At 40.4% G+C, this 18,414-nt stretch overlaps 1 protein-coding gene across 1 annotated transcript in view; it reads right to left on the minus strand.

The window, feature by feature from the left end:
- Nucleotides 1-308: 308 nt before the first annotated feature.
- Nucleotides 309-18,414, minus strand: part of KPNA1 (karyopherin subunit alpha 1) — a 41,770-nt gene continuing 23,664 nt past the window's right edge. The window contains exons 11-13 of the mRNA XM_042031210.1: nt 7,932-8,059; nt 7,029-7,207; nt 309-6,106 (exon numbers count right to left, since the gene is read on the minus strand). Coding sequence (XP_041887144.1) covers nt 5,919-6,106; nt 7,029-7,207; nt 7,932-8,059 — 495 coding nt within the window. The 3' untranslated portion in view covers nt 309-5,918. The remainder of the gene's footprint in view (nt 6,107-7,028; nt 7,208-7,931; nt 8,060-18,414) is intronic.

Consider the following 18,414-nt stretch of genomic DNA (forward strand, 5'->3'; position numbering starts at 1 on the left):
GAATTATCTTGTGAACTTTCTCATAGTGGGAGGGGGATTATTTTTATTGTACACCTAAAAATTAGCAGTATTGCTGAATAATCAAAAGCCCTACAAAAATGCAGGGTAAATCTTCACTAACTGCTGCAGTCCATCTATGAATTGCATTTCTGAGTACCACAATGAGCTGTAACCCATCAGACAAGCTGTGTAGTCAATTCCACCACAGAACTTACAACCTTTAGGTGATACAATGACCTGTCATCAGATTCTCTGGGTGGAAATTATCATAAGTACACTGTCAATCAAGCAGAGCAGGATTCCACAGGTTTGTCCACTTAATGAGCACTGAATCCAAGCCATGTTTAATTTCACTGCAGGTATGTGAACAGATTTTCCATGACAATTCTGGTTCTTTGCCACACCAGTAGGCACACAGGTGGGAACCAAAACAAAAATCTTGCCAGATTACATGCCTGTGGTCACGTATGTACTAAATGACACCAAAAAAGAGAACGTGCATTTCAGACAGCATTTCAGCTTTCTATGAAGAAAAACTTGATTTATGCTTGGTGATGGCAAAGCTTACAACTGTGCATCTCAAAAATATTACCCCTTCAATACACACCTCTGAGTGCACTCTGTGAACAGAACCGGCAAGTACCTCTTCTACTTTTGGAAATAAAACTATTTGGACTCATCCAGCTGGTAAAGTACTTCAAATAAAAATATGCAAAATACCATTTAGAAAGCAACACTTCAGAGTAGCAACAGTCACCAGTTTTTCGTTTTACTTGAATTTCTATAAGCTTTATGCCATTTACTCAAAAACTGAAGTCTGGTCCAGTGGTTTGACAAAAGCTCCACGTATCTTTCTGTCACCCTGGTATCTCCACCATTTCAGTATCTGCCATAAAGACTCTGCATCACTGCCCAACTTTGTGTTTTCTTTCAGCTTCTGTGTAGGCTCAAGTCTCAAACAAAAGCCCAAGACAAGGAGCTTTGTGTGGTCTCCAGCTTGCTCCCAACCACTGCAGTATTTTCTTTCCAAGTAGCTGGGTACTAAAAAGTAATGTAAATCTTTCTCAGAGAGGCAATGAAAGGAACCACCTCTTTCCTGGTGTGAGGGCTTCCAAGAAGCACTTCTAAACACAGACAGTGGTTACAAAACCAGCACACATTTCCAGCCAAAGCAGCCAGTCCAGCTGACCAGAGAACTTAACACCCCTCAGATCACTGACAGCTCACAGCTTCAGCCCAAAGCCTTTCAACAGTGCATGATGGAAGGAACATCCTAAGCCCTTGAATGGTATCTCATTTTCTTTTTCCCCTTTGGCTTGGTCTGTAACACCATTCCCATTTATCCAGAACAGTCCAATTTATCAATCCTATACCATGTGCCTTATTGCTGTACCTGGTCCAAAGGCAACTGAAACTTTCTAATGCAATAATCACCTGACAACTTCAACACTGCCTCAGTGGAACGTGCAGGAGCCCTATGGACACAGCTATAGCAGTACACAAAGAGGTCTTGCTTACTTCTCTACTAAGACTCAGGCAACTGAAGAAAGACCTTCATGTCTAAAATTGGCATGGGAGAGTACTAATGGTGTGTTGTGCCAATTTCCAGAAGCAAAAAATAATCATACTGGAAGAGATGAGGATTTATGTTAAGCTGGCATAGAGATCGAAGTGCACAGAGGTAAGACAGCTGTTCTGGAAGTCCCCAGGGAAGCAGAGAAGTGTATTGCTAGGAGCACTGTCACATGTAGGATGACATTGGGCAATCTAGTTCTTCAATAGCCTTGCTGCTGACAGCAAAAAAAAAAAAAAAAGCAGGTACAAGATCACGTAGGTCCAGGGCCATTGCCTTCCTTCTTTTAACATTAGGCAAAGGGCCTTCAACCACCTGTATTTGGTTGGCATCAAGGAACAAACACAGGAATTTAAGAACAGGCTGAAGTCTCTAGGCAGCAGTTGCCTCAAATGATTGCGTGGTGTCTTCCAAGGAGCCCCAGGTGCTGGTCCTGGCTTAGTTACTGAGCTTTCGATAACCTGCTCCATCATCCTTTGTATCCAAGACACTGTATCCAAGACACTGACCCTGCCTGCCATGTTCCACTGGGAAATTCAGCAACAGAAAGAACGATCGCTCCTGTCTGCTGCCCCAACAAAACCACAACTTTAATGGCATTACAGATCTGTGTGCTGGACTGCTAGATAGCAACCCCAGGCAGTCCTGCATCTTCCTTTCTCCAACACCCCATTTAAAACAGACATTGTTAAAACCTCAGTACAGTGCTTCTACCTCATTACTGATGTTTCAAAAAGCATTGAATAAATTCTCATTACCAGCCTGTGGGGCTTTCGGAAGGTGCTTAGATTGTGTCTCCACAAGCAGACAGAAACCAATGAGAGGATTTCAATTTTGAAGAAAATATGAGAACACTTTTCTAGCATTACATGCTGTCTCACAGAGCTAAGAGAAGAACCCAGGAACTCCAAGAGCTCCCTCAACGACCCTCTACATGAGACCACACCACCTCCTGTTTAGACACAAACCAACAATAGGTCATTCAAAACAGCGTGACCTTCACACAAGTAGCAGCTAGAGGTGTTCTCTGAGATGGTCCCTGTCTGAGCACATCCTTCAGGAGAGCAGAGAATACTGGTTTCAGTGTTCCTAGCAGGGGACACAGCCACCCAGAACTGTGTTAGGAAGCAGTGTTCAAGCAATATGGTATAATGATCCTCATACTTTCAGTGGCACTTTTCCTCCAAGAGAGTCCTTCATCTGTGGCCTGAATGTTATTTATTACATGGGTAACGTTACACTACATGTTTGGCTCTGTTAAAATCCAAGTAGTTTACTTGCCCTTGGCTTACCAAGTAATTCTGATCAGTCTGTATAAGTGAGCTTTTCCTTTCATAAATCACAAGTCTAATCTCCCTTCTGTACCCATTTAATTTGCAGCCTTTTTTAGAAAGAGATATTGTTTCTTTTCAACCTATTAATAAAGCTAAGTAAAGCAACACCAAGAACTGGTTGCTGGAAGATCCTGATGGAAATACACTCAGTTAAGCACCATTTAAAATTACATTGAGACCTATGAGTTAGCCACATTTTAATCCGTTTAATGTGTGCCATGTTGATTCTTGTATTGGTGTGGTTTTCACTCAAAATATTATGCAGTACCAGTCAAATGCCTTACACAGTCTAAGTACTTATGACAACAATATTACCTGTGTCAACCAGGCCTGTCACTTCAAACAAACATACCAAGTTTAAAGGTTTATACTTATCTGCTCTGAATTCACATATCCACGGCAAAAGTAACATATACTGGCCAGGCTCCTTACACAGGAAGGCACACCAGTCAGCTTAAATGGACTCTTTTTTAATTCACTCATTTAGAGGCAATTGTCATTACTTTCTTGAGGGGCAGGGGAGGGAAACGCCAATGCACCACATTGTTTTCACTAGCCTGGAAGAGAAAACACTTATATATATAGATATATAGGTATGTATATATATACACACACTTTGTGCATGTGTGTATATATATATGTGTGTGTGTGTATATATGTATATATACACACTAGTGTATATATACACAGAATATACATATATGAATATACAGAATATATGCACACACACTTTGCTCAGATTTGTTTACAAAATATGTAGCATTTTTATACCATCCAATAAGAGGTACATGGTTTTAAACAAATCTTATAGAAATGACATGTTATTGGAAATTTACACGTAAAAAAATCCAGCACAAAAAAATCCAAAAGCTAAAACAAGATTTTGCTACTCATCAGTGCTTCTATCACCCTTCAAGAAAAGAGAAACACAGTTATTTATATGTGATGTAAAGGCAACACTGAGGGGTTTTTTTGCTTTTTTAAATTAACCACCAAATTTAACCCCTAAAATTACAAAGAATTGAAGTCCATTTACAGATCAAGTGCAGTAAACTAAATGTTCCTTCAGCACAAAGCAGCACTAGAGAAAATAACTGGGAGAGGGAAAGTGGAGGCCAACTGGCTTAGCTAGGGAGGCAGCAGGTGGCTTCTGCAGTGGCCACACAGGTCAGAGTCTCCATCCTGAAGCAGAGACAGAACAGAAGACTTTATTTAAATAATGGTCACACAGAGCTGATGTTCAGGCCTTTACCTAGCTTCTTTCAGCAGTATGACAAGTGACTTATGTGTTTTATAACTCTGTATCCAATGGGCTGGTTTTGCTTTTGCAGTGGCTTATCACTGAGAGGAGTCATGAGGATCTTGACAACAGTTCTGCCACAAACATTTACCACAGGTACATGACGCTGCAGTTGCCAGTGGCAATTTTGAAATGTTTACACTGGACAAATGTGTGTTCCAAGCATCCAAAATGGCTTGAAAGAACATAGCCCGATGCAGGAGGGAGCGGACGGCCTAGGGAATCCATTGCATTCTCTGAAATGGAACTACCACTTTCAATCACGTGGCATCTCCCCAGTTGTGTGAAGAGTTTGGTGTCAATGTCAGCTGAACTCAGTGAGGAGTGGCTGGCCTTTGCATCAGAAGTCTGTGATCCAAGCAGGTTGCGGAGCCAAGAACATGCTGCTAGCAGAAGGGCAGTCTCCAGCTGCGCGCAGCAGCTGCCATGCAGTCAGCGACGCCTTACAGATGTCACCTGGAGGAACCATGCGTTCCATGCTAATTCACCTGAAGTCTCATAAACAGCAGAAGGGAAAAGTGAAATGAGAGGCCAGGTGGATCCAGATGTAATAGTACTATCCTGCGAATGTAGTGTCACTTGAGTTGTTAAATAAGGGCCTTGACCAGGAGGACTATATTCCATCAGGTGAGCTGGAGAGGAAGCTCTTGTCTCGTGAAAATGAAAAGGAGACCTAACGCTCCTTGTGCTAAGTTTTACAAATTAAGATTTCTGTATTCAGAAGTTAACTTTTCAGAAGACAAATTTGTTCAAGTCAAGCTGTGTAAAAATGTAAAGATGCAGACAGGAACTTTTCAGCCATAACTAGAATACCAGGGACCAGACTGTGGAGCATGGAGCCAGAAAGGGCTTGATTTTTAAGGAAGGTCCAGCTGGATCATACTGTGCTGGCAAGCAGAAGTGGGGGCAGTTTCTCCATTCTAGAAGCTGTTTTGGAAAGTCATTTCTGGGGAGGTGTTAAGAGTGACCTATTCACAGGTTCTTTTTTTGTGGATGGAGAGAAAAAACTAGGAGGGTATACAAATCTCCACAGTGGTCTGCAATCCAACTTGGGAGCTCAGTGTTGAGACGGGATGGGGCCAGATGTGTTCAGTATTCCTAAGAACCACAAAACATGTCCGTTGCTGCCTGTTGTTGCAGGGGATAGAGAACTTACTCCATTGTTTGTAACGTGTTCCTCATGCCAATAACCCCAGCTGGCACATACAGCAAGGTAGATACATCGCGTGTGAAGGTTTAACGCATCTCTCGCAGCCATCCAAAGAGGCAACCATGGGGGATGAATTCAGCTACGTTCTCAAAAGGCTGAATGTCTCCCTGGACTGCAGGCACACTCTGCAGCAAATACAAGAGAAAGGCAGCCTTCTCTTGGATGCCAGGAGTGAGGGGCCAAGTGGAGGAGGGATTACTTTCCCGTAATAGGAACAGGGAATTTCTCAAAGTATAGAAAGGTGCCTCAACTCCACAAAGATGATAGTGGAGAGATTCAGAATCTAGAGGAGAAGGGTGATTCTGGTGACCCCTTGCCAAGGAGGGGACATCCTGCCACGGAGAGCCAAAAGTTTTCCAGACGTATGTAAGAGCATGTGCACAAGGCAAGCGAATGAGCGCAAACAGGGTTATGGAAAACATTGAGAGAATCACTCCACGGGTGGCTTGTGGCTCGACAACAGGATTGGCTAGGTAGAGGAGCACACAGCACAGGGGCACCTCAAAGCTGGAAGCCTTCCATGGGAGCCTCACACTGCTGGAAGATGTACTGTTGCTGGTTGATATCCACTTGTGGGGCAATGCTGCTGTCTTCATCCTCTGTTCCAAAGTAGTGCTCAATCAGATCAAAGGCCTTCTGATAAATCTCTTGATTCTCATGGCTCTGCAGGAATTCGATCTTGTCTAGGCCTGCAGAGAAAAGTAGTACATAGAAGTTACAGCTCAGCAAAAGGACATTACCACAGTAATTTCCAGTCTGTTCCATGATTCTCCCCACCTTCAGAAAGAACAGGCCCCTCTATGGAGACCTGCATCCAACTTGTACCCTCCAGAACCAAGCAAAGCCAGTTTGAACTACAGAGATCTCTGTAACTGTGTTATGTCCTTCGCACTTTGTCTGCCTCTACCCTTTCACTCAAAAATTAAATCAACAAGCTTGAATGGGTAAAGAACAAGGACTCAAACTCCAAGACTTTTTCTGAGGAGACTTTCAGGACTGTGTTTCCTAGAAGTGTGTTCACAGTGCTTTCTTTATGAAGACTGTGACTACAGAATCACCTAAGTGTAAGCTGAAATAGACTTCTGATAATCATCTAGTCCAACCTGCAGCCCAGCCCAGCAGTACTAACCAACACCAGATTAGATCTGATGCGTCTGAACAAGTATTCCAAACTGCCAAGGATGGAGACTCCATTTCCTAACCTGTATAGTATATATGTATACAATGCAGTTAAACTCAGGCAACCAGTTTTTGGGCAGGCATTAAGCAAATGGGCAAACTCAAGCCTTGTAGTCAGATACAAAGAAAAATAATACAGCAAGGAATGATGCTATAATCCAAGTGTTAGCCATTCTAGTAAATCTCTACTATTGGGAATTGTAGTGGTTTTCTTGTTAACACCTTTTACTCTGTATCAATCAAGAAAAGAAGATCTGCACATTCTGTCTCCAATCTATACACAGACAAAGATAATGGAGAAGATGGATTACACTGGAGATTTATCAAAGAACACGTTATTTTCAGTCACAGTGATAACTGGGCCTACTGAGATTCCAGTGGGTTTGTGACCATTGCTGTATCCCCTGAGTCCCCCAGGTGTTTTGCTCCTACCATACGCTTCTTCAATAAGAGCGCAGTAAGGATTAATGCCAGTGCCACTGCGTTTGGATTCCTGCTCTCCAAGCCTCAGGATGTTCTCCAGCCCATTCAGTGCTACTTGCACAATCTTTGAGTCCATTACTGTAAGGAGGTCGCAGAGTGGTTTGATGCACCCCAGTTCTACTAAATACCTGAAAAATATCACATGGAATCCAGTAAATTGTCTGCAAAATTATAATTGGTGTAGCCATTTAAGTACTTAGCATGAAGGTCTAAGAATCAAAACAATCAGATAAAATATCAATTTGACTGGAAAAACTAGAGAAATTACACACATCTATTTCTATCTAGTCAATTCTGCTGAAACGATGACAATAACTTTAAAAGCCTTTCTCTGTCTCACTCTCTCTATATAGCTATGAAATACTAATTTATTTTTTGTACCATAATTTATATTTCTATAATGGTAACTTATACATATTTTCTATAAAGAGCAATTATATTAACATGCTTACAAAGTAATTTTTCTTTATACAAAACTGCATAGAAGCATAATGTACTGGTATAAGCTAAACAGGAGAAACAATGCATGTCATGCCATTGTCCAAGGGGCTTCCTCTTCAGACTGTTACTGCACTGTTACACTCTACACCACTCAGAAGTTAATTTAAAAGTTGCATTTAGTTTTTTCATATAAGACAAATGGTTCAATTATTTAAATAAGTATTACAGCTGAATACTTTTGTGACTTCTCCCTGGAGGGATGAAAGGCTCATTCATAACAAGGACATGGTCTCTCTGGATACAACACTGAAAGCATACTGAAAGGTTTTGCAGTTTCTAGGCTGACAGTTTGTTTTCTTGCACAAACACTAACTCAGTCAATTGCATTGAAAGATTTAAACTATTTCATACTTGATCTGTTCGGCAGAGCCTCCCGATGTCGCATTTGTGATTGCCCAAGCAGCTTCCTTCCTTGTCCGAAACTCAGCCGTTTGCAAAATGTTTATAAGAGCTGGGAAGATATGGGCGTCTATGACTGTCTGCAAAAATAAATGACATAGCAGGGTCATAATAAAAATTAGAAATAACTGCTTTGTCCTGAGTTAATGTCCATGCCCAGCACAACATATTAAACAAAGAAATGTCACTTTATCAAACGTCAAAACTGATAAATCAGTTTTCAGCTTTACTTTCAAAACCTTAGTTATTCCTGTAGTCTATGCTTGTCCTAAATGAATTCAAAACACATTCAGACTGAAGTGACTGGCATATTTAATGAGTTACTTAATCATACCCTGACAGCAAAAGAATGCTGTACTTCCCTTATTTTATCAGGTAGTAAGCCACTCAGCTATGAAGTCAGTAAACCATTAAGTCATTAAGATCCCCATAACCTCAGAGGGCTGTGTGCTATAATACATTTCCACTGGGAGAGACAACGGAGCAAAGTTGTTCATGTAAGAACTGCTCAAAACAAGCAGCCACCTAGTGAAAAGACGAAGCACTGATGGTTTGGCAGTGGGTTGGCTGCTTAGCTCAACAAAGTGATAGAAGTCAAATGAGCATTTGGGCAGCAACTCTAAGTTTCTAGTAACTCCTTCTGAAAATGGCCTTTTGCAATAAGATAAAAACGAAACCAGTTTTGTTACACGCCTATGACAAGGATTTGAAACACTTCGATAAGGATCACTCAAACAAGCAAGATCTCAGGAATACTTTTTTAATCTACCGCTTTACAAGTATAAATCATCTCAGAACTAATGAAGGAAAATTTGAAGAAAGCCAAAAAGATCCTTTTCACAGAGCTCTGTAGAAGAAAACAGATTACATACAGCAAAAAGCTACAGTCAATTCACAATGTGAATGGCTAACCCGGTAAAAAAACCCAATTGTTTGATTTTTTTTTTATCCTTCCTGTTTGTCTGGGCATCCACACTGCCTCTGCTTTGTAAATCCATACAGCCTATCAGTTGTATCAACAGGCCCATGAACACTGTCTCCTATGCCAAAGAATCCACACTTCTAATACAGCAATCTGGGGTCCTCAAGGAAAACTATTACTTCCATCATGCCAGGTTGTATTACATTTGTACGTTGCCAAGAATATTTGAAAAAGTATCCTTCACTGAAAGTTTTGAACATGACTGCTGAAAGTGATAGGTAATAAACAGGAGCCAGCTATTAAAAAAAAGAACCCTAAAAAGATAAAAGAAAGCATCTTGAAAAGAGATGCATTTTACCTCCTGACATATTTTACTGCAAAAAACCCCAACTGATTTGTAAAATTATCACTGTAAGGGTATGTGGAACACAAGACCTCCTGTTTCATTACGGTTAACAGATCAAGGACCTTTCCAGCTCAAAGGCAGATACAAATAACAGGAAAGTAATGAATAAAACACACAGCTACACAAACCTGATAGACAAGGGATAAGAGAAACAATCACAAAGAAAAAGTTCCAGTCACTAATTAAGAGGTCATTAGGAAACTACAGGCAAGAGAGCCAGCCTGGACTTTGTAACTGATGACAGGGACAAGTACAACTGTGCGAAACTGAGTAACAAATCTTACCTTAACTATTTTACCGTGTAACCACTCTCTCTATCCCACCAGAGCACTCTAAGGATTACGTGCTAGCAACCCAGCACAACTCACTTTGGGCCAGGAATTGGACCAGACCTCAGGAGAACCCCTTGTGTCTGTAGGGCCAGCAGCTAGAGTGGGTGGGTAGATGTCTCAGCATCAGTAGCTGGAAGGGCCATGAAATCAGGTCCCATAAAACGTGAATTTGGGGCCAGCAACTGCTGTCAGGCCTTGGACGAAAGGGCCCCTGCAACTGGACCAGGTGAGGGTCCCAGCATCAGCCACTGGGGCAGGATCACAACCTACAGGGCCCATGTACCTGGACGCCAGCTAGTAGAGGGACTGGAGCGAAATTAAGTGAAGATCCCAGCACCTCAGCTGCAATGGGACTCCAGGTCACAGGACCCACATGCCTGGGCACCACCTATGTGTTATCCCCAAAAGCAGCAGTGGGTGTGGAAGATCCCAGTGTACTTAGTTTGCTGGCAAACTGACTGAGCAGCAAGTGGGAGGCCCAGGATCCAGGCATGGACAGAGGGTTTGTGCTGATATTCAATGGGTCTGCAAGTGTGGAGATACCCAAGACAAACGTGTGCATCTGTTTTTTTGCCAGTGAGAATCAAGCTGAACCAGGCAGTGAGTAGAACCCCAGCACGGAGAGTTAAGAGAGCTCCTGATCCAGCCATGGACAGCAGCTGAGCAGAGCCCACACTGGTACTTGAGACATCTGTGACTGTGCATCTAGAGAGTGAGAGCATGAGTGTTTTCACTCATGAACTTCAGTCCTCATCAGATGGAGAGGAGAAAGGGGACTTTTCAGTCTACACTTTGCTTTATGTGAGTCCAGAGAATTCTACACAAGGGTGTTGTTGAGGCAGAAACCCTCACCAGAACAGTGTGTTACAGGATATCAAGCACTGCCTACTGAAAGAGCTTGATTTGGATCTAGGATAGGGATATTTGAGGGCATTAGGATTTTACGATTTTGGCAAAGAACAAGTCAAAAAAATCTCGTTATCACTTCTTAAATCCTCTCCCCAAAAAAACCCATCTACAGGAGATTTATTTCCTTAGAAAATGTCTTCTTAAAACCAATTTCTAAAACAAGTACTAAAATCAGAGTATGTTACATGATAGCATGGAACTAAATCAGCATACCTTACCTGACAGGCAGTAACTAACACTTGAGTCTTCTTACTGCCAAAAACAAATGTTACCTTAAAATGTTTCAACTTAAAACTTGTAAAATAGTAAGCAAATTCCACAATAAAGGGAACTAGCAACAAGATGGCAATTAAGTGGGGGAAACACGAAAGATAATTACTGTTTTTCTTCTGGCTCAATCAATTTTGAACTCTGCTTCAGTGCTTGGATGCTTCGGTTCAGTGGGTAAAATTACTCTTAAAAGCAGAGAAATATGTATTTGAACCTTCTTAGAAAGAACTGATCTCACATTTCTTGGGTGAGTACTCTTACTTCTGTTTCTATTGTATAAAAGGCTATGGGGACCTTGCTTAGTTTCTGCTCTACAATGAAGTTGACTATCTTTACCCAAGCAGAACAGGTTAAAGCACCACAATGAATCACAGCCTCTTGTAAGGCACTCCTCTGGAGGAGACTGACTCAAGAGAGATTACCAGTCAGTATATTTTTATGTTTCCTACTGCTTGAGAGGCAACACAAGTGCTGCCACCTCGCCCTAGCACAAGTATTAGTTAAAGGTTCTCAACTGTCTGTAATAGAGCCAAGCTTTTCCACTAGCACTCTCTCGACAGTTGAAACTCTCAGTGCTTACCTTTAAGGAAAAAAAATACATTAACTAGGTCAGAAAATGGTCTGCTTTCACCTTAATATCTTCACTAGATTTCAAAAGTCTAGTTAAGCTCAGCAAGGGTGGAAACAATGAAGTACCAATACAGAGTAAGTTCTTAGCAGCATCTATTATTTATACCCTGCAGACTTGCAGCCTGCCCACAGCAGTTACCCTTGAATGCCTAAGGATTCCTATCTCTATGATATTTTATGTGGGAACAACTGTTACTGTGGAAACAGGTCATGTTTCCCTTTCAGTTAAACTTCCTTTAAGTGATAAAATAGTAAATGCTAGAAGACAATTGGATTTTGTTGGGTTTTTTTTCCTTGAAGAAAAGCAAGCCTCAGGCAGAACAAAACCTTAAAGAGCTGTGGCAGGATGAAGCAACTTAAAACTTACAAGGATTTAGATTGGCTTAATTCAAATTACTTTTTTAGCATTCCTATTCTGCATGTGCCTGACGTGGAAGTGTGTTGAAGACCAAAGTAGTGTTTGTAGTGCATAGAAAATACTCAAGATAAGCATAGCTTTCAAACAAAAGAAACAGTTAAGGGATTTCAGTTCAACAAGAACTTGAAAAACGTGAAGGAAATAAAAATGTTTTAGGCTGCTACTACTAGGCACTGAGGTGCTATCTGCAAAATACATTAGAAATCTCTTTTTTGCACAATAGGTAATCCAAAGCCCATCCTTCAATACATTAAACTAACACTGAAGCTTTTGCCCAGCTGCATCCATTGGTATTTGTTGGAACTGAACCCCCTCTTGAGTTGTAACCACAAGTCTTTTGGAAAACCAAAACTGAATTTTAACTGAAATTGAATTTTTATTGAAATATGGACTTTCAGATTTAATTTGTAATGCTCAGTACTTAGCAAATCTGGCCCTCACTTCTAAAGTGTCAACTTTTCTATGTTTGGTTTGGGATGTGTATGTTTTTTTGGGTTGGGGGCGATATTTTTAATAGTTGGTATCCCTGTGGTGTAGTCCTCCAAGAGGGCTGCCCGTCTCTTGGAAACATTCTACCTGTCTTATTTTAATCAAGCTTCTTCACTTCACAGTATTTGATTTTTAAACAGTGAAGCTAGATTAAAAATTGAATTTTTGAAGTACCATTACACCTGCATGGATGTTTAATCTAAATATGTTGTAGCTGCTGTTAGGGAGGCCTTCAGTCATAGTATATTAAATTTGTATTTTGAGCTGGTCAGTACCATGTGAGAATTTGCTTGTCCCCCTTTGGGTTCCCACACCTAAATCACTTGTGATATGCAAACACACACATACACATTTAGTGTGCACGTACTGGCATCACATGTCTACATATCATTCATCACATAAATGTGAAAGCAAACAGGTCGTAGACTGTGACTGTTTCCCTGCTCCTGCAAGCTCTCTCATTACCTTTAACAAATCAAAATTACAGTCACCATATAACTGGCAGCTGCAAATACAGCCCTACTGCTATGATCCCCCCTCCTGGCTGGAAATTTTAGTTCATAGAGGCTTCTCAGTGACTTATTTTCCAGTTACCTTGTTTATTTATTCAATTTACAGCTCCTTTATAAATAACATAGCAAATATTTGTAAGCTAAAACTACTTCACACTATGGCATGAGTACAAAAAACCTCTGCCTTCCTAGAGCTGGAGAGGAAGCACTTCAGATCTCAGTTCTAGTGAACCTTTATGTTGTTGACACAGACACCTAAGCCTATATACTCCAAACTGCCTATAAAGCAAACTTCTAGCCAGTTTACACAAAGCTGTTATTGCTGTCAGGAAGAACCTGCAGTATAATGACCAGCACCTTGTTGAGCTCTCTCCTGCTTTTAGGGTCAGTCAGTCGTAAAAAAACCAAAACAAAGAAAGAAAAAACCAAACCAAACAGACCAACCAACCTCCCAAATGCAGTAACACACCACTGACTGGTGTGGTTTTCAGCCAGAATAAAGGAATTAAAGATGTTCTAGCTCTGCTGCCCTTAATGTGGTATAAGGTATGTAGAAGCCTGAAAACAGATTTTGTACTTAAACACAAAGTTAAACCTGAAAGAGATTGATCTTTGACTTCCCCTAGTCTGCAAACTAACATGACTTTGTCAGCAATGCCGTATTTTGCTCCTACTGGATATACTTTTTAAAGTTCTACTACCACAAAGAGCATGTTAAATTCTTAGATTACTTATGCAAACTATGACATAAACTAAACACACTTCATATTTCAGGTAACTTGATGCCTGTGTAAACCCCAGCTCTGTGTGAACCATGTCATACCTTTTCCATGTCCCTAGCACTACTTTTGGAGTGGTCCCCAGTGGTCCTTTTGGAGAAGAGCCTCTGACAACTCTGAGCTTGTAACTTTACCACATGTTGTAAAAATGCATTTCATTCCAGAGTTTTTAAAACTGACAGGTAATACATCATTTGCTACATTTGCCCATGTCACCCTTCTGCAAGGTTAAGAAACCCTAGAGGAGGAAAAATATGGCACAGATCCCATTGCTACCATGCCTAGCCATACTCAGACTTCCAGATGTTCTTGTGAAAATTCAAGGTATGTTAGAAAAGAAGTGATAAGTTTCTTAACCTGTCAAGAGCAGAGAACTCCTATGATGTCTTCACTGTCAGACATGGAAGATTGTGTCTGATGTACTGCCCTTCATAGCTTTTCAACGGGTTGCGAAGTTAAGACACACAGAACATTTTCTGAGGTATGTGATAGCCTTTCATACCCTTCAGAAGGGTCGACAGTCAGGATTAAGCTTCAGTTGTGCAGTTCTCCTTCTGACTCCCAGGAAGATGTAGTTCCCCTTCTCCCTGACTGGGGAAGCTATCCACTGATGTACAGCAAAGCTGTATACAAACTAGGAAATTAACAAACAAAAACTATACTTAGTGACAATCACGACTGCATCAGGATATACACATCCACCCCAAACCTTGAAAGCACAGAAATAAAGAGGGGAAAGACTGCTGTATTCCACCACATTTTTCTGTTGCCTAGGCACTGTTGATAACACACTCTGAAAGGCTTTCACTTCCACCTTTGGTGGGGAAATAAACCCAAACCTCCTGTGCTTTAGTAAGAGCCACCAAAGAAAGTCCAGCACGCACTTTCACACATTTCATGCATGTTAATTTACACTGCCTTAACACTAGAAAGAGTTTACTTGATTGTGTTGGAGTGCAAATCTAATAGTGATAGGCTGCTGCCTTATCTTTTAGAAATGGCAGTGAAAGCCTTTGGAGTGTGCCACCAAACAGCATCATAGGCAGTATGGAGATGGATATAGAAGTCCTTCCCTCTGACTTTATATTTCCATACTTTATAGTGGGTGGATGGAGGGAGTGCAACCCAATGCAATCTTAAGCACTAAATATAGTTCTGTCTGTTAATATTGGTTAGGTAAAATACCTGTCAGATCCACCAAAATATTTTAATGTCTCCTTGGTGTGCAGAAGGGACTGCTAGATTATGGCTTGAGCACTACTCAAAGTTTCCATAGTATTTCAACATCCCAACTGTTCTGGAGCAACAATCCACTAGTTAGATCAGCTGGTAACTCACAAAAATGTGGGTTACTATGCCAGACAGATGTGAAAAAAATTATCATGTGCTGAAATCATTCTTGTTTGATTTCTAGCTAAAGACTGTGCATGTTCAAAATCTGGTAAATATCACAGATAGGGGAACAGACCTGCTCCAGTTTATGACCTCTAGTAGCAGCTCTTCAGCAATTTAGAGGGACTGGGAGGAAAGGAAAATAAATAATTTAATTTAGAGCTGCATCTAGTATCTTGGAATTCCTTCTGTAAGGAAGACCAGTTCTCAAGAAGTAATGTTTTAATTCTTCACAACAGGAAATAATGTAAAGACAAAAAAAAAATCCTCAACTCACTCATGAAATAGGTTCACCCATGAACTTAGTTAAATCAAGTATTCATCCCGATGGGAATTGTCCTTTATCATCACTGCTATTAAAAACAGACTACACTTTTATTCTCCATTTTAGCATATGACCACCTTCAAGAAACATTTTATCAAACGGCATTTTTCAACTTCAGAAATTCTTTTTTCAAGTGCTTTTCAGCTCAAATGTTTACAGTGATTTTGCCATTAAATAGAAGTTGTCTGAAGTAATACCTCAAAGGCGTTTTCTGAGAAATGCAGACTTATCAGCTCTGGAGCTGAAAGGAGATTTCATCACACCTTGTATCTCACTCAACATTCTCTAAGTTGAGACTAGAAACTAAAGAATCAAGGGTCTTTCTGGAACTTGTTACACATCTGTGATTGAGTTTCAACAAAAGGTAATCACTGCAATCACACCTGCAATTGCCAATTTTACTTCCAAGAAACACTGGCTTTGAGCTCTCCAATCAAGCATGTTGTAAGCATTCTCCACTGTGCTTTACTTCACAACTTTCCTCTAATGGGCCATCTTCTGCAGTTCCAAAAATCAAGGCCTGATGACGGACACGACTTGCAGTATGTCATCATTACCAGGATAGTTATATTCCACTCACAGTCAGATATACTGTTTTTTAATTTAATTTTTGTAACTGTCAGTATAGATTAAATTGGGTATGTACTTAGGGCAGTCAGTGTTTCACTACAAAGCCTGTGTGTGCTTGGAGTTTGAAGGCAGATCAATTACTCTGAATGGGGCCCAAGGGACTCTTAAATGAAATACAGCTTTCACTTTTGAGAAGATGCTTCTTACATTCTTTTTCCCTGGACTTGCATAATGCACCAACACACTTCCAACCTTGTCTGTGACATATCCTAAGGCAGCTGCTTTTAAGCTGGACTCTTTTAAATCCACATGTATTCTGGTGATTTGTTTCACACTGTTTTCTTCTTGATACAAGACTCCTGAGAAAGAGAGCTTCTATCCACATAATCACAAGTATTTTTGTATGCATAGTTAAAGAGCTTTTTATGCACTTGTAAAGAGCCACTGCTAGAAATGAAGATGCAATACTAATGGCTCATAGCATTAATTTCCCTCTCCCTACCTTCTGACCTCACGTTTTCAAGTCACCTTGCAATTCTGATCTGTTCTCAATAGCACAGCAGCTGACCCGTGATAGAACACCCCAAAACATTTAAAAATTGCTAAACACACACATGCATAGACTAACAATTTTGTTCAGGTAGATTAGGCAAATTCTGTTTTAAAAGAGGAGATCATTTTATCCTTACTCCTTTTCAAATAAAGATGTGGTAACAGTTTAGAAGACCAAGGATTACCAGGGATACAGTTAAGACTCTCCAGCTAAAGCCTCACTTATGCCTGAGTAATGGATACCAGGTGTCAGAGTACTGTGCAAACAAGGACATTTCATTTGAAAACATGACAGTGTGGTACAGTGAATACTTATGAAGAAGTTACAGAAGTGAATACACTACTGCAGTAGTTTCTGGTGCACTAGAATTCAAGTTACCTCTATAACTCTTCATAACTGTATCTTAAGTAGATCAAGAATATGAAAATAGAGAGCCAAAGTTTTGAAAAAATGTTCCAACAACAAACTACTTTCCATTGTCACTTCTGATACATCTTTATTGAATGACTTGTATAGATATCTGGCTTTCTAAAGCTCTTCTTACATTTGGAACATCTCCATACAATTACACATCCTGAAGCAACCCTCCAACAGACTTGAGAAAAAACACAAACTTAAGACAATGTATTTGGCTGGACTGTTCCTCAGAAAATACTCTTAGACTTTCCAGAAAAAGCAGAAATGCCCTTCTAGAGAGCAAATACTGGGTTTCAAAGGTGGTAGTTGAAAGGATAAAGAGCCAAAAGACTCTCTACTGCAAGAAAAACAAAGGCAAAAACATTTTTACCTTGGTACAAGCAGCAGTAACTACCTACTCTGCACTGCTACTTGCACAGCAATTACAATTGCTGATGTGGGGAAAAAAACAGTGGTACAGCTGCTGATTTTACACAGCACTTTTCATTAGAAATTCAGCTAATCCACGGATTAACACACAAACCACAATAAAAGCAGAATCAAAATTCTTGGAGCTCTACCAAGGTTAGAGTGAGTAACCGTATCGTTCTCCATATTTGACAAAAAACATGAGCTCCAGTGGTAAATACAAAATCCCGACTGAGAAAGCCAGAGCAAATACCACTGCAGGGGGTTCCTTTCCTCACAGTCCCACTTCCATCTTAAGTCACATCTTTACATCAAACAAGAAGGACCTACAGGGCTTCACAAGTTTTTGGGCTTTGCATACTCATTTTCTAACATAAGGATCTCTGAATGTTAAATGAGCGTTCGCTCTCATTTTCAGGAATTTCAGGTAGCTTAGCAAAGACTGAAATATCTTTCACAAAAGTATTAACTTTACTCCCTATGCTTTCTGAGATGAAGCCCTCATTGATGTTATTAAGGCTTTATGCTGCCCCTTCGGCAGCTGAATGTTCTTTTTAAGGAAGAATGTAAACCCAAAAGATTCCAAGTGTCACCTGCAAAGGGTACAATACACTTATTCCTCAGGAAAAATATGCAGCCTTTTCATAATCTTGTGCAAGTTTTCTGCAAAAAGAGAAGTAATTCCACCCCATAGGTGGAGAGGGTTAACCACTTCATGCTAATTATGATCATATAGAATGACTAATCCAGACTCATCATTATAAGAGCAGCAATCAGGCTGCCTTCCAAGGAAAACAGAGCTAACAAGTACGCTCCGGCTACTCTGCCAATATATTAAGAGGCTTGATTCACTTTCTGTGTAAACACTGTTTCTTCCAGGTTACTAATGAGTAAGACAAGTATTTCAAGAGTCTAATATTTCTGACATTTATTGCCATTTCTCAAAGAATAAATGTCTCCACCCAGACTTTCATGCATCCTCTGCAATCTCTGAAAATACTTTCTGTATCCAGTGAGGGACAAAAGAATTGAAAAATGTAACCTCAGAACTAAATTTGATTTACGTAAGACTGTTATTTGACTGCCTTGATGGAAACACTTGT

Source organism: Corvus kubaryi, unplaced genomic scaffold (assembly GCF_017639235.1).
Source record: "Corvus kubaryi isolate FWS band 111438036 unplaced genomic scaffold, C.kubaryi_AGA036_p1.0 37341, whole genome shotgun sequence".
Classification (NCBI taxonomy): Eukaryota; Metazoa; Chordata; class Aves; order Passeriformes; family Corvidae; genus Corvus; species Corvus kubaryi.